Source organism: Blennius ocellaris (assembly GCF_963422515.1).
Source record: "Blennius ocellaris genome assembly, chromosome: 7".
Classification (NCBI taxonomy): Eukaryota; Metazoa; Chordata; class Actinopteri; order Blenniiformes; family Blenniidae; genus Blennius; species Blennius ocellaris.
In genome coordinates this window covers 28455042-28479902 of record NC_137656.1, presented here as the reverse complement: position 1 = coordinate 28479902, position 24861 = coordinate 28455042, and the positions used below count along the sequence as shown (strand labels likewise).

Genomic DNA, 24861 nt, shown 5'->3' with positions numbered 1-24861 from the left:
AAATATGAACAAACACACAGATGCAACAGTTGACAATATTGGTCACTAGTTCCTGTGAAGTGAACCAGTAAAAGACTCATTAGTTAAAAAAAATATTTTGCAGGAGCTTTTTTATTTTTCAAAATAAGTCATTGGCACTTTTTACATCTTTCAGCTTTGTTGGTAAAAACCATGAAAAAGAAAAGATTCTGACGTTACAGAGGTTTTTTTTTTTTTTTTTTTAAATGCTGCATCGACCTCAGTCACAAAGGAAGCTTGGTGATCAGTTTTCTACATTACAAATCTACTGTAACAGTACAAATGACACAACAGGGAGATCATGTAAAAAACAAACAAAAAAAAAACAATAAAAGAAAACAGATAAAAGCCGCTGCTGTTCCTAAATTGTCCACTGGGAGTCTTTTATCCCCAAAACAGTTGAGGTAACACTGAAACATGAACACTAATCAAAAGTGGAAGGTCGCTGTTACCATTGGCACCAAAGACAAACACTGATATTGTAAAAAGTGCTTGAAATGTAAAATGTTGTGGCAAAACAAAGGAAAGATTACGATGCTAACATGTTACCGTAGTTTGTGGAGGGTGAGCAAAAATGAGTTTGACATCCCTGAATGAGAGGAAATTTAAAACAACCAACACAAAGTACAGATCATATTTGACATTTCAGTCTGATGTAACTTGTGCAGCAGTTCCTCAGGGTTTATTTTGCAAAGCTTAATTTTTATTGACATCAAGACACCGGTCATGAAAACGTGCTACAGAGGTTCTTTCTTTTAAACACTTGCTACAGTGTTGGATACATGACTCAGATATGTGACGTCATTAAAGGCTTTCAACGTCCAGAGCAAATCCAACATCTTTGTGTCAGGATGCATCAGAGAAACAAAGTGTGAATGTTTTCAAAAATAAGACCTGAAGATAAAGAATTCTGTTATATAAAAGCAGTGTCATTCCTCATCTCAACACCCCTCAGACTGAAGTGAAGAACTTTTGGCAAATGCACAGTGTTTTGGCAGAAACATGTAAAAGAGTGAAACCAAGGAAACCTGTGAGTCCAATTTTTCTTCTTCAAATGACAAAATCTCCAGCAGTAATTTCATCCAACCACTCAGATTAACAGGATCACAGTTTAGACTTTCTGTCTGAATTCTTGTTTAAATCTCAGAATTCATCCTAAAAAATGGATTCAAGTTGTAAATGAGACATTTAATGGAGCCTCTTCTGTTCACCAGAGTGAGCAACTGGCTGCGGCAGCCTGGAAAAGCTCATCTTGAGCTGCAAACTGTAAACACTGGAACGCAGTAAAACTGTGACGCTACAAACTAAATGTCTTCCACACCTGCCTCTTGATAAATACTGTATCTTAAATACCATACAAACTGCCATGAAAGCACTTTTTTAATGTTCCTTGATATCTGGCCTTTACTCTGAAATGAGAAGAATTTTAAATCACATTTTGACTCATTTAAAAAAGGTTTCGATCTTTACTTTTTTCAACATTGTTGCAAAAACTTTGTTCCAAACTTTCCAATTTTTGCCTTTAAAACTCACACAAATCTGCATAGGAACTTAAGGATCCAGGCTGTCGTGAATGTGATTTTATTTTGAAAAAGTTCCATAATTCTCTATTTTAAGTAACAATAAAGCTTAAAAATACACACCAGTTATACTTACTTTTGACTTTTAAAGCTCCTTAGGAAAACTACAAAGCTTCTTTGTAGATTTTACATCATTGCACAAACAATTTTATAATCCATTTATTGCATTTTCAAGGTTGCATAAGGAAGGAAAACTGCAAAGTTGAAATTCTCACAGTGGACACTAAACCGCAGATATGTTTCCAAGCTAACGCTATTAGCTTATCAGATGCTACATTTAGGCTTTGGAAGAAGACGTGAAGAATAAACTGATAAAAACTTATATTAGAGATTTTTTTTCTCTACAAACTTAATGAACTATCGGGGAATGGCAGTAGATTTTACCAAAGTCAACCAAGGAGATGCTAATAGCCTCATTGGCTATTGATTATTGGTTATGATACGGTGTTGTGCTGTTTTAATCTGATAAATTTAACCTTGGCTATTTGTTGCATTTTCAAATCTCAAATTGATCTGATCACTTATATTGCAGGTATAATAAAAATAACTTTAAATAAATCTAGATTTTTAGCCCATGCAAGCCTGCTAAGCTAAGCTCGAGAGATTCCCAGTTCGCACGTAAACATGATCATGTTAGCTTCCTCTCTGATACATGAATACTTTGATAGCTGGTATAAATGTGCTGGACTTTCATATTTGTTCATTTTCTTTCCATCTCCAAGAAGACAGAAGCTAATCCGCTAGCAGAAAACAGAACAGAAAGCGACAGAAAAAAGATGAATTTGGCACTCCTGTAGGGCTAGTGTGTGTGTGTGTGTGTGTGTGTGTGTGTGTGTGTGTGTGTGAGAGAGAGAGAGAGTCTACCAGTCCTCCACCTCCACCATGAAGGGCTCTTTGACGGGGATCCTCCCGCTGTTGACGATCACACACTCGGTGTACGGCAGGTTCCTGTCATTGGTGTCCTGGAGCTCGATGGTGTGAACTACAGACTGACAAACACACACACACACACACACACACACACACACACACACACACACACACACACACACACACACACACACACACACACACACACACACACACACACACACACACACACACACACACACACACACACACACACACATTAGCACACTGCTGACTAATTCCAGTTCCTGTTCCAGCTTCTAACAAACTTGCCTGCTGGGAAGTGTAACACCCTATTATGCAAAAATCGACAGTTGGGGTACAACTTATAAGGTTCCTCCAACTCTGCCCCACCACTGTTGTCGCAAAACAAAGTTATTAGAATTTTTAATCTCCAACAGACAAAATCGGGGGAATCCTTCTCCTTCGTGGCCATTGTGGGCGGAGCCTATGTGTGATGTCACGAGTTGGACACAATCTCAGTCTGTTGTGTGGCGTTTATAATGGCTTGTGTTGTTTCCCTCTTAAATATCAAAGGTTTTACAGTGTTTTGACCGGTATAGTCATAACGGACTCTACCGGTCTATCCTGCACTTTTAGTGCAGTGAAAACGGGGCTGAAGAGACTCCTCAAGTGAGTCTTGCCCCGAGTCGTCCCCGGTGAACACCAGGGAGGAGCTCCGTCTGAGCAGTTCCTCTCGCACAAGGCTTTTGCTCCTGTTCTTCAATGGAGGAGGTTGCTGGAGGAGCTCACCCAGCGTTAGCATACAGCTAGCACTCACCCAGCGTTAGCATACAGCTAACACCAGAGGCCTGCAGCCAGGGTCTCCACTCCTCAACTCCTCTGCTGACCCACCACGAGGGTCAGACCTTCCCCTGATCCAGAGACCAGCACCCAGAGTCTGATCTCCCATCAACCAGGAAAACCAACCAGTTCCTCGACGGACGGACCAGGGAAACAACGCCTCACAGAACTTCTTTGTGTTTTCCTCAACCAGCAGGAAAACCATCACAGACCTGAGCGACCAGCTCCTCAGTCTGGACAAAGGAACAACCAGGAGCTGCAAAGAAGGACTCCTGAAACATCAACTTCATCTTCTTCTCCTCAGCCTGCAGAACCAGCAACCACAGTTAGCAGGAGGTGCTAACTACAGGAGAAGACACCAGCTTCCCTCCAGCAGGACAACAACCGAACTCCTTCAAGGAAGTGGGAACAACAACTGGGCTTTACCTGAGATTAGTTAAACCTGATGCTATGATAGAACTGTTTAACTTTATGAAGATGTGTTGATTCTGTTACAGTGATTGAATTCTATAGATAATGATATTAGGAGCCGTTATCAACCTGTAAACCAACGTTAGCTCTGCCACAGACACAGGGTCTGCATGCTAATCTTTGCTTTACTAACTAGTTAACTCACAATCCTACACATATCACATCAAAGACAACATCACACAGTAACTGAACACCATCTGACGACTCCTGACGTTTTACAAAACAAGTCTCATTCACATCAAGTCATTCTAGAAATGGTCCTTTATCAGAGACACACAGGAAGCAGACGCTAAAGACTAGCTTCCATGTTCCATTGTTCTCCAGCACATGGTGGAGACCCAGGACAGACTTCCTGCTCTCTGATAACCTCCATTTGAATGGAGTTTCTTGTGATCCGCCATCTTGTTTTGTAGTTCCATCACACGTCTCACACACACACACACACACACACACACACACACACACACACACACACACACACACACACACACACACACACACACACACACACACACACACACACACACACACACACACACACACACACACACACACACACACATCATACTTGCTGTGTTATTAATGAGCACAACGGTGAATGAAATGTCGACCTCTTCTGTGTTAAGAACTCCAAAATCCTTCAATCTTCACTGTTAATTCTGGTGATTGTGATTAATTTAACTACTAATTCAAATTCCTGATTAACTGTCAGCCTGGAGCTGGTCATTGTTCTGATGTCAGAGCTTCTCCTGGAGAGCTGCAGTTTTAAAACACTGACGTCTGGCAGCAGAGCGCCACCTGCTGGACAACGGCTTCACAAACACCCACGTCGATGCTTTGTGGCATTTTGAGCGTAAAACACGTCCAAACAGCAACACGTTGTCATGAACAGTTGGCTAGCACCGTGCTACTACGTTAGCCTGCTCACTGGCTGCAAACTGTGGACTGGATTTCCTGACTCGTTACTCCACGTCTCGTTGACGTTCAGGGAATCCAGTCCACAGGTGAGCAGAGCAGCGGCAGGGAGCCCCTTTTGGACAGACGACGCCTCACGGAGCGGAAACCTCCGCAGGTTGGATTGGACATTTTGAAGCCATGAATTATGTCAACATCGGAACCCGATACCGATACTGGATCGGACCCATTCCTAATTAAAAGTCAAGTTAAAAATGCTTCAGTTCCTAAAAGTACCACCTCAGACTCTTTTGAACAAAAGGTCTCTCTCGCAGTGCTCTCTCCATTTTGAAACAAACATGTTGTGTGGCTCCAGGTTACAGTTTTAAAGCAGTTGGAATGAGTGCAGCTTGTGTTTCTTGTGTATCATAGATCAGAGTGTGTTTCCACCATGATGCTCGTGGCGGTGCTCAGACTCACCATCCCGTCCAACACCTTCCCAAACACCACGTGCTTCCCGTCGAGCCACGGCGCCCTGGCAGCCAGGACGAAGAACTGGGAGCCGTTAGTGTCTGGTCCGGCGTTCGCCATGCTCACCTGACACACACATAGTTTAATGTGTGTGTGTGTGTGTGTGTGTGTGTGTGAGTGTGTGTGTGTGTGTTTCTCACCCAGCCTGCTCCTGAGTGCTTCAGTCTGAAGTTCTCGTCGGTGAAAGTTGTTCCATAGATGCTGTGACCTGCGACACAGGTTGTGATCAGAGAGGCTGCGCTGACTTTTCCTTTCTCGCTCGTTGGGAGTCCAACTTTCTTTTTCTCTGTTTTACTTCCAACTTAAAGTTTGTGACCAATCACCTCACGCATTGCATTTCTTTTTCTTTGCATTATGACTTATTTGCTGCCATTTGTTTGAGAACTTTGAAGAAAACTCTGCAGTCACAGGACACAGCTAACGCCATGACGGTGCCTCCACCATGCTCACTCACAACACATGTTGGGCCGTTAAAAAGCTTTGCCTGGTTTCAGCAGGAACTTCCTGAAGCCCCCCGAGTGTTGGAGGAGGAGGTTCTCACCTCCGGTCCCGTCTCCGGCGGTGAAGTCTCCTCCCTGGATCATGAAGTCCTTGATGACTCGGTGGAACTTGGTGCCTTTGTAGCCGTATCCTTTCTGATGGAGACACGCAAAGAGACGTGTTGCTGAGGAGGGACCCAATCAGACCCATCACCACGACACGGCCAGTGTCTGTGTGTGTGTCACCTCTCCGGTTGCCAGGGCAACGAAGTTGCCGACAGTGATGGGTACGACTTCTCCAAACAGGCCGATGACGATGCGTCCAACCTCGTGACCTGAAACTGTGATGTCGAAGAAGACCTGGACAAGAGGAGAGGCTGCACTGAGGAGGGGGAGGGGCTTGTCCATGTGGGGGCGGAGCAAAGCCTGTGTCTACAGTAAACACTGTTAGCATTAGCAGCCTGGAGCTTCTCTTTCCAGGAGTTGCAGTTACGTAATCTGGTTTTCATTGTCATGACTTCATAATTCACTTTTTTAAAGAAGAGCTAACATCCAGATTATAGACCATCTTCCTCCTCTAACATCAGATTTTAGAGCATCTTCCTCCTCTAACATCAGATTATAGAGCATCTTCCTCTTCTAACATCCAGATTATAGAGCATCTTCCTTCTCTAAATCCAGATTATAGAGCATCGTCCTCCTCTAACATCCAGATTATAGAGCATCTTCCTCCTCTAACATCCAGATTATAGAGCATCTCCCTCCTCTAACACCAGTTTATAGAGCATCTTCCCCTTCTAACATCCAGATTATAGAGCATATTCCGCCTCTAACACCAGATTATAGAGCATCTTCCTCTTCTAACATCCAGATTATAGAGCATATTCTTCCTCTAACATCCAGATTATAGAGCATCTTCCTCTTCTAACATCCAGATTATAGACCATCTTCCTCCTCTAACACCAGATTATAGAGCATCTTCCTCCTCTAACATCAGATTGTAGAGCATCTTCCTCTAACATCCAGATTATAGGCCATTTTCCTTCTCTAATCCATATTATAGCCCATTTTCCTCCTCCAACATCAGATTATAGAGCATCTTCCTCCTTCAACATCAGATTATAGAGCATCTTCCTCTTCTGACATCAAATTATAGAGCATCCCCCCCTCTAAAATCAGATTGTAGAGCATCTTCCTCCTCTAACATCTAGATTATAGGCCATCTTCCTCCTCTAATCCAGAGTATAGCCAATCTTCCTCCTGCAACATCAGATTATAGAGCACCTTCCTCTTCTAACATCAGATTATAGAGCATCTTCCTCCTCTAACACCAGTTTATAGAGCATCTTCCTCTTCTAACATCCAGATTATAGAGCATCTTCCGCCTCTAACACCAGATTATAGAGCATCTTCCTCTTCTAACATCCAGATTATAGGCCATCTTCCTCCTCTAATCCAGATTATAGCCCATCTTCCTCCTCCAACATCAGATTATAGAGCATCTCCTCTTCTAACATCAGATTATAGAGCATCTTCCTCCTCTAACATCCAGATTATAGGCCATCTTCCTCCTCTAATCCAGATTAGATTCAGATTCAGATTCAGATTAATTTTATTTGCCATTTGCAGTAAAACCACATTGGAATACATTTGTATTGTAAGTCCCCAGTGTGCACAAGACAGGTACAGCCATAAAACAACATTAATTAAAAGTACATAAATAAAACAAGATAAAAGTACAGAAATAAAACAAAGAGAACAGTAAACAATTGACACTGTGAAATCGATCGACTGAAACAGTTTCAATAAAAGTGCAAGATCATTCATAAAAGTGCTGTTTAGACTGATAACAGCTTGTGGAAAGAAGCTGCTGGCATATCGAGATGTCCTGCATCTCAGCGAACGATATCTTCTGCCAGAAGGAAGAAGCTGGAACAAGGTTTTTCCAGGGTGGCCAGAAGAGTCATTGATTATTCCAAGTGCTCGGTTTAAAAGTCTGGATTTATAAAGAACTTCCAGAACAGGAAGCTCACAGCCCACAGTCGTCTTTGCAGAGCGGAGCACCTTGTTTAGAGCTCTCCTCTCTTTGTCTGTGGTGTTACCAAACCACACAGTCACAGAGCCAACAAGTAAACTTTCAATGGTGCAGCGATAAAAATTAAGCAGAATCTTAGAGTTAGTGGTAAATTCTCTAAGTTTACGCAGAAAGTAGAGACACTGAAGAGCCTTTTTAACAACCCGGTTAGTGTTTTTGACCCATTTCAGGTCATTAGAGAGAGTTAAACCGAGAAACGTGCACTCCTCTACAATCTGCACCTGGGAGTTATCAATAATGACAGGTGTGTGAGAACTGTTCCGGATAAAGTCAAAGACCAGTTCACATGTTTTTGATGCGTTCAGCTGGAGGTTGTTAGCTTTACTCCACTGAACCACAATATGGATCTCTGCTCTATAAGAGGAATCATCATTATCACTGATGAGACCGATGATGGTGGTGTCATCAGCATATTTGATTATCAAGTTAGAGTCAGAGGAAGACACACAGTCGTGAGTGTACAAGGTAAAAAGCAAAGGACTCAAAATACATCCCTGAGGAGATCCGGTGCTCACAGAAACAACATCTGAAAAACAGTCATTGATTTTCACTCTCTGAGATCTGTCAGTTAAAAAGCTAAAAATTAGGGATGCACCGAATTGAAAATTTTTGGCCGAAGCCGAAGCCGAATAATAATCAAACCCTTGGCCGAATACCGAATACCGAATACCGAATGTGGTTGTTAAGTTTTTCATTCTTTTTTTTAAAATATTGTATAAATAAAATACATTTTTAGACATGATTTTCAAACAAAATAAATGTTTATTTAATATTCTGACATTTGAATATTCCAGTAGTTTCACATTTATATTAGCCCTAAATAACTGAGTTCAGAAATATCTCTTCTGTAGGCCTTCAAACAAAACCTGCATTAGAAGTGCATTCCCAAAAGAACTAAAGTGCACAAGTGGATAAACCCACAACAAATGAATTATTGTCCTTTAGGCACAAGTCTTCTTCACAGTAGGCTAATAATGTAAACAGAAGGCTCAAGTAAATTGCCACAAGCGTGCTTGTAACCTCATACATTTATACAGGTACATAACATATCCCAGACCAGAACAGATTTGTCAGTAACAGAACTTTGACAAAACTATGACATCTGAGACAACCCTTCAATTGTTTTATACAAACAAAAACACTAAAACAAACAACTGTGCCTGTATAATGTCAAGCCGACATTGCAAAAATAAAATTAAAAGTGCAAACAACCAATGAATGATTGTCCTTTGGCATAAGTCTACTGAGCCTACTCCTTCAGGAACAGTGGAGGTTCTTCTTTATGAACAGTAGCTTCTCTGCTTGGTCACATGTCAGTCTGTTCCTCATCTCATCAAGGACATGAGATCAGCACTAAACAGCCTCTCTATCAGTGCTTGTGCATGGAGCAGCCAGGTACCTTGGAATGGAAACAACATTGTAGGTCCAGTTCATTGTTATCAAGCAATTAAGAATAAATTATAAAGAGAAAAAGAAAACCAATCCCTTTCCCACAATATCAGCTTATTGTTTTAAATGTTACTGTACATCACCATTGCTCGTGTGCACTTTCATTGTAGTATTCCTATATTGTTTTATATTGCATTAATTACATTATACATTTTGTTTTTACCACTGTAAACCACTTTGTAAGTATGTTTTGAAAATAGCGCCTGCTGGGCAACGTGTAACGAGGCTCAATGTGCTCAACAAGCCTCCGAAAGCCAATGTTCCCCACAACACTAGACGGTTGATCATCCAAAGCAATGAACTCCATGACCTTCTTCGTGATTCCGTTTGCTTTGGCACTGTCCTTTGCAAACTTTGTTGTCTTTTCGAAGACGTCGGCCACGGACGGAGTGGGGGTGCTGGGACACGGAGCTTTCCTCTTTGCTGCTGCAGATTGTCTCTCTCTCATACTGAGCAAGCTGCTCGGGGTGTTTGGCTTTTAAATGATTCATTAAAGCCGTAGTGCCAAAGGTTTTAGCAGAGCCCCCCCCTCTAGATATTTCGGCTGAGGACTCGCTGCAAACCGCAATTCTTTTATCGCTCTCCGAAACTCTGAAGTTTCTCCACACTGCCGACATCTTTGTTTATGTTTACAGCGTCACTGGACGTAGTTTGATTGCGTCAGTAAAAGGCGCCGCTAATATTCGGCTTTGTGTTTTACTCATTCTACCGAATACCGAATGTGGCTATTTTTGCAATATTCGGCCGAATATATTCGGTTACCGAATATTCGGTGCATCCCTACTAAAAATCCACTTACACATGGCAACACTCAAACCGAGAGACATGAGCTTTTCGACCAGTTTACCTGGGACAAGGCAATTAAAAGCAGAGCTGTAATCAATGAAAAGCATTCTCGCGACAGATTTGCTATTGTCCAAGTGACTGTACACAGAGTTCAGAGCAAAGGAGATGGCATCCTCAACACTCCTGTTCTGTCTGTAAGCAAACTGGAGCGGGTCAATGCTCACAGGGATCTGGCTCTTAATGAAGTCCAACACGAGCCGCTCAAAAGTCTTCATGAGAACAGACGTGAGGGCCACAGGACGATAGCCATTAAGGCAAGACACAGGAGTTTTCTTAGGAACGGGGATGATGGTCGACTCTTTAAAGCTGTTCGGCACAGTACAGTTCCTTAGCGACAGGTTGAAAATGTCTGTTAGAACAGGGGCAAGTTGCTCAGAGCACAGTTTCAGGACACGAGGAGGGATGCCGTCCGGGCCTGGGGCTTTCCGGACTGTGGTCCTGGACAAGACCCGCTTGACTTCCTCCTGAGTCACGGTGAAGGCACCTTGATTGAAACAATCGGGGAATACAGCAGGACAGGCATCCGCAGATTCAAAGCGACAGTAGAACGTGTTAAGCTCGTTTGGCAGAGCTTGGCCAACAGATGCAATGTTCCCAGCACTAGGTTTCCAGGACGTGATGGCTTTTATACCGTTCCACATGCGGCGAGGGTCAAAATCTAAATAACCCTTTAATCTGTCCCCGTAACTGCGCTTTGCAGATTTAATCGAACGTTTCAATGAGTAGCAGGATAACTTGTAGGCCACTGCATCATTAGATTGAAACGCCAAAGCACGCTCATGAAGTTTCAGTTTCACTTCCGCGTTCATCCATGGGTTCTGACTACAGTGATCCTTAATGACCTTCTGTGGGACACAGCAGTCAATGCAAAAGTGAATGTATCCAGTCACAGCGTCACAGAATTCATTAACATCCTCTGACTGAAATACAGACCAGTCAGTGGCATCAAAGCAGCCCTGTAGCTTCATGTTAGTCTCCTCAGACCAGCACTGCACAGTGCGGGAAGTTGGTTTATGTTCCCTGCTCCTCTGAGTGTACGAAGGAAGAAGGAGAACAGAGGAGTGGTCAGACTTCCCAAAAGGCGGTCTGAGACTGGACCTGTAAGCTTCCTTCACATTGCTATAGCAGTGATCCAGAATCTGTGCTCCTCTTGTAGCTTGAGTCACATGTTGGTGAAAGTTCGGGAGTACAGTTTTTAAATTACATTTATTGAAGTCACCAGCAACAATGATGACTGCATTAGGATGAGCAGCCTCATGTTTGTGGAGGATCTCGCTCAGATCGTGAAGAGCTTCAGTATGGTCCGCTCATGGGTGGATGTAAACGGCGCATAAAAACATCACCGAGAACTCCCGGGGAAGATAAAAGGGGCGACAGCTTAAAACCAGGCATTCCAGATTGGCAGTACATGTTTGGTTCATGACTCGAGTGTCCGTGCACCAGCTCTGATTAATTAAAAAGCACACACCTCCACCTCTGGACTTCCCCGTGGTTTCCTTTTCTCTGTCTGCGCGGTGAGCAGTAAATCCCGGGGGCTGTACGGCTGAGTCCGGGACGTTCGTGTGGAGCCACGTCTCGCTGAGACAGTACACGGCGCAGTCTCGTGCCTCGCGCTGGCTCTGGACCCGACACAGGAGCTCGTCCGTCTTGTTCGGCAGAGACTGGACGTTTGCCAGGTACATGGAGGGCAGAGCGGTCCTGGAGGAGCGGCTTCGAACGAGCAGACCGCCTCGTTTACCCCGGTGTCTGCGCTTCCTCCGCCGGCTCGTGGTACCCGGCTCCACGCCACGGAGAGTACGGCGGAGACGCCCAGTCCCCTCGCTCTGTTGGCGGCCACTGTAGCGGCCCGTTTGCCCTGCTCCTCGGGCCTCTCCAGTGGGGCACTCGTGGAAGCTATTGCACCTCAGTTCAGGTAAGATTCGCGACACTACGCAAACTTGACCCCGAATGTGGAGAAGTGTCTCTCGGTCGTACTTCACAGTAGCAAGTGAATCACATACAAAACACATGGAGATTGTGCACAGCAGAGCTCTCACTGGGGCGCCCTGACACGGCGCCATCTTGGTCTGGATTAGAGCATATAGCCCATCATCCTCCTTCAACATCAGATTATAGAGCATCTTCCTCTTCTAACATCAAATTATAGAGCGTCTTCCTCCTCTAACATCAGATTGTAGAGCATCTTCCTCCTCTAACATCCACATTATAGAACATCTCCCTCCTCTAATCCAGATTATAGAGCATCTTCCTCCTCTAACATCCACATTATAGAACATCTCCCTCCTCTAATCCAGATTATAGAGCATCTTCCTCCTGTAACATCAGATTATAGAGCATCTTCCTCTTCTAATCCAGATTATAGCCCATCTTCCTCCTGTAACATCAGATTATAGAGCATCTTCCTCTTCTAACATTAGATTATAGAGCATCTTCCTCCTCTAACACCAGATTATAGAACATCTCCCTCCTCTAATCCAGATTATAGAGCATCTTCCTCTTCTAACATCAGATTATAGAGCATCTTCCTCCTCTAACACCAGATTATAGAACATCCCCCTCCTCTAATCCAGATTATAGAGCATCTTCCTCCTCTAACATCAGATTATAGAGCATCTCCCTCCTCTAACATCAGATTATAGAGCAGCTTCCTCCTCTAACATCAGATTATAGAGCATCTTCCCCTCTAACATCCTGATTATAGAGCATCTTCCTCCTCTAACATCCAGATTATAGAGCATCTTCCTCCTCTAACATCCAGATTATAGAGCATCTTCCTCCTCTAACACCAGATTATAGAGCATCTTCCTCCTCTAACATCAGATTATAGAGCATCTTCCCCTCTAACATCCTGATTATAGAGCATCTTCCTCCTCTAACACCAGATTATAGAGCACCTTCCTCCTCTAACACCAGATTATAGAGCATCTTCCCCCTCTAACATCCTGATTATAGAGCATCTTCCTCCTCTAACACCAGATTATAGAGCACCTTCCTCCTCTAACACCAGATTATAGAGCATCTCCCCCCTCTAACACCAGATTATAGAGCACCTTCATCCTCTAACACCAGATTATAGAGCATCTTCCCCCTCTAACATCCTGATTATAGAGCATCTTCCTTCTCTAACACCAGATTATAGAGCACCTTCATCCTCTAACACCAGATTATAGAGCATCTTCCCCCTCTAACATCCTGATTATAGAGCATCTTCCTTCTCTAACACCAGATTATAGAGCATCTTCCTCCACTGATACTTTACATGCCGCACTGCACAGCAGTAAACAGCTTGACTGACATGTCACAGTCATTCTAGAAGAATCTGCATGGCCCTGTCCACACACACACACACACACACACACACACACACACACACACACACACACACACACACACACACACACACACACACACACACACACACACACACACACACACACACACACACACACACACACACCTTCTCGGTGACTCTCGGGCCGGTCCTGGACGCTGCCCCGGAGCTCGGCTGCAGACAGGCGGCAGAGAGGAGCAGGAGCGCCTGGAGGCGAAGGAGACAGCGGGGCTCCATGTTGTTTCGTTCCCGGAGCGGCGGAGCGGCGGAGCGGCGGCGGCAGGAACCGGTGTGGAGGAGCGGACGTGGAGGAAATCACAGCGACTTACAAGCAGGAGGCTGGAGGGAGATGACGCTCATCGCCGCACGGCGGTACGTCACACGACAAGGCTCTCGTGTGGGCGGGGCCTGAGTGAAGCCCCACCCACTGCGCAGAGGAAAGTAATTGTTTTTTAATAGTCAATTATTACATTATCATAAACTTTAATTGTGCGGAATTTGATCTCCCTATCACCTGCTGTCACTCTGAACTGGGTCTGAGTCAGTGACATTCAGTGCTTCATGGAGGGAGTTGTTGTAAAATGGTCAATATGTTTCACCAGAAGTGCTATGGTGGCTTTACCAGCTCCAGTAGCATTTCCATTGGTGATGACATTCACCCATTCACCAATAGAAAGTTAACACAGTTTGACATTTTTTTAAATTATTATTTAATTTTGTATTATAACATAAATTCATCTCAGACATGTGGTATTTTAACATGGGTCTAATCATATGGACTCCATCTATCCGCATACATAATATGTTTATACAAATCCAGATATAAATCCTTTCGTGATAATATAATGCATATTTTATTATAATACTGTATATTTAGAAATAAATAGCTAAAATATATCAGCGTATACACACATATACATATATACATCCTATATCCAACTAGCATGCCTGAAAAAGGGTAAGTAGAAGTAAAACTTATCTCATCTTCCCACATGTATAGAGTGGTGAATTGTGTGGGCAACTGCCCAGAGTGCAAGTTCAACAGGGGGGCCCTTTGTTCTGGCTGAGAGATGGTCTTGGACTGTGGCCCATTTGGACTGTATATATGCCACCGCATATATACATATACATTTTCTGTTGCATTTAATCTCCCTGAGCTACTTTAGGGGAGGCAGCCTTGTGATTGGTTAATGGAGTCATTCCAGCCCCTTCACAGAGCCGTCATTACAAGATAAATGCATGTTGTAATGCTTTGAATGAATGAATGAATGAATGAATGAATGAATGAATTTACCTAACCAGACCCTGAGCTGACTGAAAGAGATTATTCTCAGACCTGTACACCAGGATTGTCTTACCTTTGGAGGATATCTTGGTGTGTTACTGAAGCTGAGCTAACGCGGTTAGCCACATTAGCTATGCTGTCATAGCTAATGAGTAGACAGCTTGTCATTAACTGTGAAGCTGAGTTGTGGGCTGAGTGTGCTGTCTGTGGATAACTTGTCCGGCTATGCAGTTGTGGACGAGTTGTCCTGGAATCTCTCCTGGCTGGGGGGTCTGGGCCGGGGCATGGTTCTCCGAGGTGGTTCACTGGGGTCTTCCAGGGTCCGGGGGGCCTGATGGCCTCGGGCTCCAGGGCGTCGCTGCAGGCCTCCCCACAACAGTTCCAACCACATCCAGTGGACAAACCACACTCTCACACACACACACACACACACACTTACTATGATGAGAAACTGAAACCTTACACCCTGCTGACAGAATCCTTGTTAGAGACTTTAGAGAGCGGCGAGGACCAGGAAAGCCTAGGTCATACCAGGAACAGGACATTTATGTGATCAAGGAACAAGATGCAGGAAACTCGGTGTATGTAGTTCATCAGGAGGCCGACAGAACACGAGTCCTCCATCAAGACTTACTGCCGCTCGTTACTGTAATACTGAGCGCCGCCGACAGACTTGAACCTGCAGGAGACAAACCAAACGCACCAGAGACTGTGACAGAATCACCAAAGTGACTCTGGTTCTGAAGAAAGCACAGGAGGATACATGGAAGAGAGAACACTATACCTAACACAATCCAAACAGGACTGGAATCCTACAAGTCCCGGCGAGAGACAGACAAACAGTCATGTCCAGATACCTGTTCAAGATCCAAGAAGATTAGAGTACCTGTCAGGTATGAAAGACATGAAAACCAAAATCAGCCAGCCAGTAGCCCAGCTACCACCGCACACACAGTCACATGAAACAGGCTGTGGAAGCCATGAACCTTGGTCTCCTGGAGAGAAATAAAGGATTCCACAAGTGCCTGAACAAAACATTCAGAAACCTGAGCGAATAAAACTTACATTGGTTTTGTTTGTTTTTTTAATAATGCCTTCAAAGGAAATGTCCCAATACCTGAGTAGCCAGCAGCACGAGCGCAAGGTTAACAGTATCAGGAAGTGGCCTGAGGAAAACACATGACCTCAGGAATGAACCTATTGATTTTAATTTTGGGGGAAATGGATCTGGTTTCACTCCTCTGTTGTTGATATTAGATTGTTTTTGTCAACTTAAATGAAGATTTGGTGAGTTGAAAAGATTTTGTATCTCTGAATGAATGAGTTTAGTTTTCTTTAATACAAATGCAGCCAAATCATTCAGTAATTAAACTTGCATACATTACGTACGTTTGACATGCAAAGGTTTGTCATTGTGTAGTTTGTACAAACACTTTGTAAAATGTAAAAATCAGATGTGGAATTTATCGACTGGTTAATGAAGATAGGTGGAGGTCATGTGACTTCCGGGTTTAAGCAATGACTGGTTGGTTTAAAGATGGTATTTTTGTTTGGGCACTGCTGCAGGCCAGGTTTTGAGATTGTGGAACATGATCTGAAGCTCCATTCGAAGTTTTGTAATGATTAAGACATGTGTCAGAAAAATATGCTGTTTCCCAACCTTTAGATTGTGGACTGTGGGAGGATTGAACATTTAACCCATGGAATTATATTTGTGCCACAATCCTGAGCAAGATGTATGAAATTTTGAGCATGAATAAAACCCCAACCCTTGAGCAAAGGAACGTTTCTGAGCAAACAAAATATCTTAAGACCGCTTCCACATGTCATCAGAGGTCATGTGATTTATGTTCATGCTGCCTTATTGGAAGTCACAGGGCCAGAATTTCCCTGCAGGATTTCAGGGATTGCACATATTTACGTCAATTCCTACAAATCTGTATTTCAAAGTGCAGGAAATTCCCCTGTTAAGGTCCTACTTTGACATTCAATTAAAACCTTTACATTTCTGCCTAATTAATTCGACAAATGGCAACAAGAAAAGACGAATGGATGGGCTGCTTTGACAGGAGGCCGATAAATGTGTGTGTGTGTGGGTGTGTGTGTGTGTGTGTGTGTGGGTGTGTGTGTGTGTCTGTGTGCGTGTGTGTATATTCCGCCTGCTGCAGAAAAGCTCTCCCCGCGTTCACCAGAAAGCGCTTTATAAAACCATCCGTAACTCCACATTTTGTGACAATTGTGGGTGTGGTCAGATTTATTTTAGAGAGAGAGAGAGAGAGAGAGAGAGAGAGAGAGAGAGAGAGAGAGAGAGAGAGAGAGAGAGGAACAGCAAAATGTATACAAACACTGAGGGTTTTATGTCTGTTGATAAAGCATTTTATCGGCTATTTGCTGACTGTGATTCTGAGGAAGATTTTCCTCTGAGCACGATCCAAGTGAACCGGTTGTCTGAGTCATTTGATTCAGTTGCGCACTATTTCCACCTCCAGGACCTGGAGGCTGAACTGCGACATGAACCAGGGGGAGAATCATGTATTCATAGTAAAATGCTGAAACACTTCTGAGGAAAATAAACAATAAGTACACATTAGTTTTTAGTGGTCCTGGTCTCCTTATTCTAGATTATGTGTTGTTTCTGAGGTTTATTTGAACCAGGAAATAAATTAAATAAATGATTAAACTGAATAAATACCTGGCATCCAGAATGGCAGATATACAGTATATATTAATATGTACATATGATTTTGTATATTTTTTTTCCTTCCAACATTCTGATTTCCTTTTTTTTTTTTACTAGTATCAATAAATAATGTGACGTTCATAGGGCAGAACAGAGTATAGGGGACAATATATAATGTGACACAATACACACTACAGTGGCATTTTAACATTGTTTATTGTGTATTTATTCAAATATTATTCATGTATTTATCTCTACAAGCTTTGTGAAATAAACAACATGTGTTTTTTTCTTTTCTCCGCCGTCACTCAGGAACTTTCTGAGCGGAGCTGCAGGTTTTCAGGTGAGGGAGGGGTGGAGGGCTCACCGCTCACGAGGTGAACGACACAGCGGAAGTGCTGCTGACCGATTCACTGAACGACTCTTTCGAGTTTCGAGCTGACTCCGGTATGTGAGCTGAACGACGGAAACGAGCTGAGTCGGTCATTCGTGCTGAACTTCACCTCCAAGCTGACTGGAGCTGCTGAAAGCCTCGGGTGACTGTAAGGGGCTGGAAGCTGCGGCTCGGCTACAAGCTAAGTAGCTCTTTTAGCAGCTCTTTTAGCATTACAGCTGCTTTTCTCACAGGGCGACTAAAGTGAGTAATGGCGTTAGACGAGCTGCAGAATAGTGACATTTATATTTTCCTCTCTGGCTGGAGGCTGCAGCAAGAATGACTCTGAACAAGTTAATGAACGTGATAACTCGTGAGCCACCGTTCAGCAAAGTGACTCGCGGGTTTTGAACGATTCGTTCAAATTGGATCATCACTAACTGGATCACCTAAAGCAGCACATGAAGACTACAACAGTGAGGCGAGGTCAGGAAGGCAGACATTTCACTTTTAGGGCAAATTTAGGAGAAGCAGAGATGCTCAAAACAGAGCAGATACGGGGAGACGTACAATCTTATGCTCATTTCAGAGCTCGGCCCTCCTCAAGAGGAGTGTGACTTTAACAAAAGTGGCATCAAGTGGAATGAGAGGGGAGAGAAGACAGAGAACAAAAACAGAGCATAGAGAATCAAAGCAATGTGTAGAGTTCAGGGAGTGTAAGCTGTCAGATACTTTATTTAAAGAGATGAGATGGAGCAGAGGAGCTAAAGAAGAAACAATTAAGAATGCAAATGCAGCATAAAAAGATGCACATGGGGTGCTTTTGACCAAGCAATGGAGTAGGTCGCATTTTGCCGAGCAGAAGAATATTTTAAAGAGTGTATTATCAGGCAGAGTTTGACTAAGAAAGTTACAATCCGGGCTTGTTTGAAGTTGCTAACTAGATAAAAAAAAAAAAACAGAAATGGCTGGAAAACAATCAAGAGGAAAGCAAACAACTCTTTTGCAAATGAGGCCTACAACTCGGAGTGGACCTGCGGCCTCTACCAGCAATGACTGCCCAGGTGAGGCTGCTTCCTCCATCGACACCGTCAAACGCAAGCTTCTGTCCTCCCTGCGGAAGGATTTGATACACACTTAAAAAAGTGTTTTGGAAAGCGAGATGGCAATTGTGAGTGCCCATGTTAATGCAGCCAGTGAGGATGTGGACGCGAGGTCACAGAGACATAACATCAGACTGGTGGGGGTTCCTGAAGACCAGGTACGTTCTACATCCTCAGTTTCTGAACTGCTCAAACAAGCGTTGGAATTGAAGGAGGTGCCGCTGCTGGACATGGCGCATCGCTCAGCCCCAGTGCCTGGACAGGGCAGCCCTCGCTTCCGTCAGTCTGCCCCAGGGCAGCTGTGGCTATCTGTGGAGGTTGCCACTGTTGGGTGTGGCATGAATGAATAATGCAATGTACAGCATCTTTCAGGACCTAGAAACAACCAATAATAATGTAAAACCAATTCATTATTATTATTATTATTATTATTATTATTATTATTATTATTATTATTATTATGATTATGATTATGATTATGATTATTATGATTATGATTATGATTATGATTATTATTATTATGATTATGATTATTATGATTATTATTATGATTATGATTATGATTATGATTATGATTATTATGATTATGATTATGATTATGATTATGATTATTATTATGATTATTATTATTATTATTATACATAACCCAGAACATTAAAGGACCCTGAACAGGTGACAAACAACTGAATGATGATGAAAAACAAACAAAAGGCTTCGGATTCTTAGATTTAACAATATCACAGCTCAGAGATTATTTAAATCTTAAAATGTCTTTTTTTTATAAATACTATTTGATATTTTTTATTATTCTAGATATTTTTTACGAAGTTTTATTCTACAGTATTTGATTTGTTTTATTTTACATAGAGCCTTTTTCAAATCAATGTTTCCCATTCTGGCTTTCAGAATCACTTAATAAGTGCCTTTCTATTCTAAATTGTAATGTTCTGTTATGTTGGCCAGGTTTTGTGTTCGTTCACACTGTGCACTTTGGGTCCAGTTGTTGTTGCTTCTGGTGGGAGAGTGGGTGCGATCTCCATTGGTTCCTGGGAGAGCAGCACATTTGGGGACTTATTGTTCTTTTTATATCGTTACTGTTTTCATTTTTGTTGATGATGTTTTTGGTTTTTGATCTATTTACCCATTTCTTCTGCTCCTTTTCCATTTTAAAAACTGGGGTTTTGCTTGGTATACAAGAGTCGACCAAATTCCGGCTCTTCCGGCTCCACTCGTTTTATCAGCTGGAATGTGAAAGGATTGCACCATGCTATAAAACACAGCAGAGCAGTGCACACCTGAAAACTTTGGGGCCTGATGTAGTGTTTTTGCAGGAGACTCATCTCAATTCCAATGAACATTTAAAACTAAGACAAGGCTGGATTGACCAAATGTATCACTCTAACTATGGCAATAGATTGAGAGGCGTGGCCATTTTGATCAGAAAGGGTGTCCCATTTTCAGGGCTGGGTAGTAACATATTACTTGTAACGGCATTACGTAATTAGGATACAAAAAAATCTAACTGTAATCCGTTACAGTACATAAAAAAAGTGTAATCTGGTTCCAGGTATATTGATAAAAACTGGGATTACTGAGCAGGATTACAATAGAAAATCACATGAATAAAGTAGAACTGCAGTGTCACATGATCCGTCCTCTGGCATTGCGACACTTTCTGACGCTTTCGGGCTGACCTGAGGCGTTGCCATGGATACTGCAGCCTGCTGCTCTCATCACTATGTTTTAAAGTGGGAGGAGCCTCTTCACCTCTCTGTACAAAGCTAATGACGCCTCCAGCAGTGAAAGTGTTGTGAACGTCTCACCTGAAGAAACATCTGGTAGATAAAACCTGCTGACTTTACTGAAACACACCTGGACTCTGTCAACTAGTTTTATTAGCTTATAACCTGCTGGTAACCTGCCAATACCAACTAGTTTTATTAGCTCATAACCTGCTAGTAACCTGCCAATACCAACTAGTTTTATTAGCTCATAACCTGCTAGTAACCTGCCAATACCAACTAGTTTTATTAGCTCATAACCTGCTAGCAACCTGCCAATACCAACTAGTTTTATTAGCTCATAACCTGCTAGTAACCTGCCAATACCAACTAGTTTTATTAGCTCATAATCTGCCAGTAACCTGCCAATACCAACTAGTTTTATTAGCTCATAACCTGCCAGTAACCTGCCAATACCAACTAGTTTTATTAGCTCATAACCTGCCAGTAACCTGCCAATACCAACTAGTTTTATTAGCTCATAACCTGCCAGTAACCTACCAACACCAACTAGTTTTATTAGCTCATAACCTGCCAGTAACCTGCCAATACCAACTAGTTTTATTAGCTCATAGTAACCTGCCAATACCAACTAGTTTTATTAGCTCATAACCTGCCAGAAACCTGCCAATACCAACTAGTTTTATTAGCTCATAACCTGCCAGTAACCTGCCAATACCAACTAGTTTTGTTAGCTCATAACCTGCCAGTAACCTGCCAATACCAACTAGTTTTATTAGCTCATAACCTTCCAGTAACCTGCCAATACCAACTAGTTTTATTAGCTCATAACCTGCCAGTAACCTGCTAATACCAACTAGTTTTTTTAGCTCATAACCTGTCAGTAACCTGCCAAAACCAACTAGTTTTATTAGCTTATAACCCGCCAGTAACCTGCCAATACCAACTAGTTTTATTAGCTCACAACCTGTCAGTAACCTGCCAAAACCAACTAGTTTTATTAGCTCATAACCCGCCAGTAACCTGCCAATACCAACTAGTTTTATTAGCTCATAACCTGCCAGTAACCTGTCAATACCAACTAGTTTTATTAGCTCACAACCTGTCAGTAACCTGCCAAAACCAACTAGTTTTATTAGCTCATAACCTGCCGGTAACCTGCCAATACCAACTAGTTTTATTAGCTCATAACCTGTCAGTAACCTACCAAAACCAACTAGTTTTATTAGCTCATAACCCGCCAGTAACCTGCCAATACCAACTAGTTTTATTAGCTCATAACCTGTCAGTAACCTGCCAAAACCAACTAGTTTTATTAGCTCATAACCCGCCAGTAACCTGCCAAGACCAACTAGTTTTATTAGCTCATAACCTGCCAGTTACCTGCCAATATCAACTAGTTTTATTAGCTCATAACCCGCCAGTAACCTGCCAATGCCAACTAGTTTTATTAGCTCATAACCTGCCAGTAACCTGCCTATACCAACTAGTTTTGTTAGCTCATAACCTGCTAGTAACCTGCCAATACCAACTAGTTTTATTAGCTCATAACCTGCCAGTAACCGTCCAATACCAACTAGTTTTATTAGCTCATAACCTGCTAGTAACCTGCCAATACCAACTAGTTTTATTAGCTCATAACCTGCCAGTAACCTGCCAATACCAACTAGTTTTATTAGCTCATAACCTGCTAGTAACCTGCCAATACCAACTAGTTTTATTAGCTCATAACTTGTCAGTAACCTGCCAAAACCAACTAGTTTTATTAGCTCATAACCCGCCAGTAACCTGCCAATACCAACTAGTTTTATTAGCTCATAGCCTGTCAGCAACCTGCCAAAACCAACTAGTTGTATTAGCTCATAACCCGCCAGTAACCTGCCAATACCAACTAGCTTTATTAGCTCATAACCTGTCAGTAACCTGCCAAAACCAACTAGTTTTATTAGCTCATAACCTGCCAGTAACCTGCCAATACCAACTAGTTTTATTAGCTCATAACCTGCCAGTTACCTGCCAATATCAACTAGTTTTATTAGCTCATAACCCGCCAGTAACCTACCAATGCCAACTAGTTTTATTAGCTCATAACCTGCCAGTAACCTGTCAATACCAACTAGTTTTATTAGCTCACAACCTGTCAGTAACCTGCCAAAACCAACTAGTTTTATTAGCTCATAACCTGCCGGTAACCTGCCAATACCAACTAGTTTTATTAGCTCATAACCTGTCAGTAACCTACCAAAACCAACTAGTTTTATTAGCTCATAACCCGCCAGTAACCTGCCAATACCAACTAGTTTTATTAGCTCATAACCTGTCAGTAACCTGCCAAAACCAACTAGTTTTATTAGCTCATAACCCGCCAGTAACCTGCCAAGACCAACTAGTTTTATTAGCTCATAACCTGCCAGTTACCTGCCAATATCAACTAGTTTTATTAGCTCATAACCCGCCAGTAACCTGCCAATGCCAACTAGTTTTATTAGCTCATAACCTGCCAGTAACCTGCCTATACCAACTAGTTTTGTTAGCTCATAACCTGCTAGTAACCTGCCAAAACCAACTAGTTTTATTAGCTCATAACCTGCCAGTAACCGTCCAATACCAACTAGTTTTATTAGCTCATAACCTGCTAGTAACCTGCCAATACCAACTAGTTTTATTAGCTCAAAACCTGCCAGTAACCTGCCAATACCAATTAGTTTTATTAGCTCATAACCTGCTAGTAACCTGCCAATACCAACTAGTTTTATTAGCTCATAACCTGTCAGTAACCTGCCAAAACCAACTAGTTTTATTAGCTCATAACCCGCCAGTAACCTGCCAATACCAACTAGTTTTATTAGCTCATAGCCTGTCAGCAACCTGCCAAAACCAACTAGTTGTATTAGCTCATAACCCGCCAGTAACCTGCCAATACCAACTAGCTTTATTAGCTCATAACCTGTCAGTAACCTGCCAAAACCAACTAGTTTTATTAGCTCATAACCCGCCAGTAACCTGCCAAGACCAACTAGTTTTATTAGCTCATAACCTGCCAGTTACCTGCCAATATCAACTAGTGTTATTAGCTCATAACCCGCCAGTAACCTGCCAATGCCAACTAGTTTTATTAGCTCATAACCTGCCAGTAACCTGCCTATACCAACTAGTTTTGTTAGCTCATAACCTGCTAGTAACCTGCCAATACCAACTAGTTTTATTAGCTCATAACCTGCCAGTAACCGTCCAATACCAACTGGTTTTATTAGCTCATAACCTGCTAGTAACCTGCCAATACCAACTAGTTTTATTAGCTCATAACCTGCCAGTAACCTGCCAATACCAACTAGTTTTATTAGCTCATAACCTGCTAGTAACCTGCCAATACCAACTAGTTTTATTAGCTCATAACCTGTCAGTAACCTGCCAAAACCAACTAGTTTTATTAGCTCATAACCCGCCAGTAACCTGCCAATACCAACTAGTTTTATTAGCTCATAGCCTGTCAGTAACCTGCCAAAACCAACTAGTTGTATTAGCTCATAACCCGCCAGTAACCTGCCAATACCAACTAGCTTTATTAGCTCATAACCTGCCAGTAACCTGCCAATACCAACTAGTTTTATTAGCTCATAACCTGTCAGTAACCTGCCAATACCAACTAGTTTTATTAGCTCATAACCTGCCAGTAACCTGCCAATACCAACTAGTTTTATTAGCTCATAACCTGCTAGTAACCTGCCAATACCAACTAGTTTTATTAGCTCATAACCTGTCAGTAACCTGCCAAAACCAACTAGTTTTATTAGCTCATAACCCGCCAGTAACCTGCCAATACCAACTAGTTTTATTAGCTCATAGCCTGTCAGTAACCTGCCAAAACCAACTAGTTGTATTAGCTCATAACCCGCCAGTAACCTGCCAATACCAACTAGCTTTATTAGCTCATAACCTGTCAGTAACCTGCCAAAACCAACTAGTTTTATTAGCTCATAACCTGCCAGTAACCTGCCAATACCAACTAGTTTTATTAGCTCATAACCTGTCAGTAACCTACCAAAACCAACTAGTTTTATTAGCTCATAACCTGCTAGTAACCTGCCAATGCCAACTAGTTTTATTAGCTCATAACCTGCTAGTAACCTGTCAATGCCAACTAGTTTTATTAGCTCACAACCGGCTAGTAACCTGCCAATACCAACTAGTTTTGTTAGCTCATAACCTGCTAGTAACCTGCCAATACCAACTAGTTTTATTAGCTCATAACCTGCCAGTAACCTGCCAAT

General features: G+C 42.5%; 1 protein-coding gene across 1 annotated transcript; it reads right to left on the bottom strand.

The window, feature by feature from the left end:
• Positions 1-1778: 1778 nt before the first annotated feature.
• On the bottom strand, positions 1779-13644 carry ppic (peptidylprolyl isomerase C; the record flags this gene model as incomplete). The annotated part of the gene is made up of 6 exons (XM_080499742.1): positions 1779-2587; positions 5157-5273; positions 5348-5415; positions 5749-5842; positions 5933-6046; positions 13534-13644. 6 exons carry the CDS (start codon positions 13642-13644, stop codon positions 2459-2461), a joined length of 633 nt encoding a protein of 210 aa, XP_080355868.1. The 3' UTR covers positions 1779-2458.
• Positions 13645-24861: the final 11217 nt, after the last annotated feature.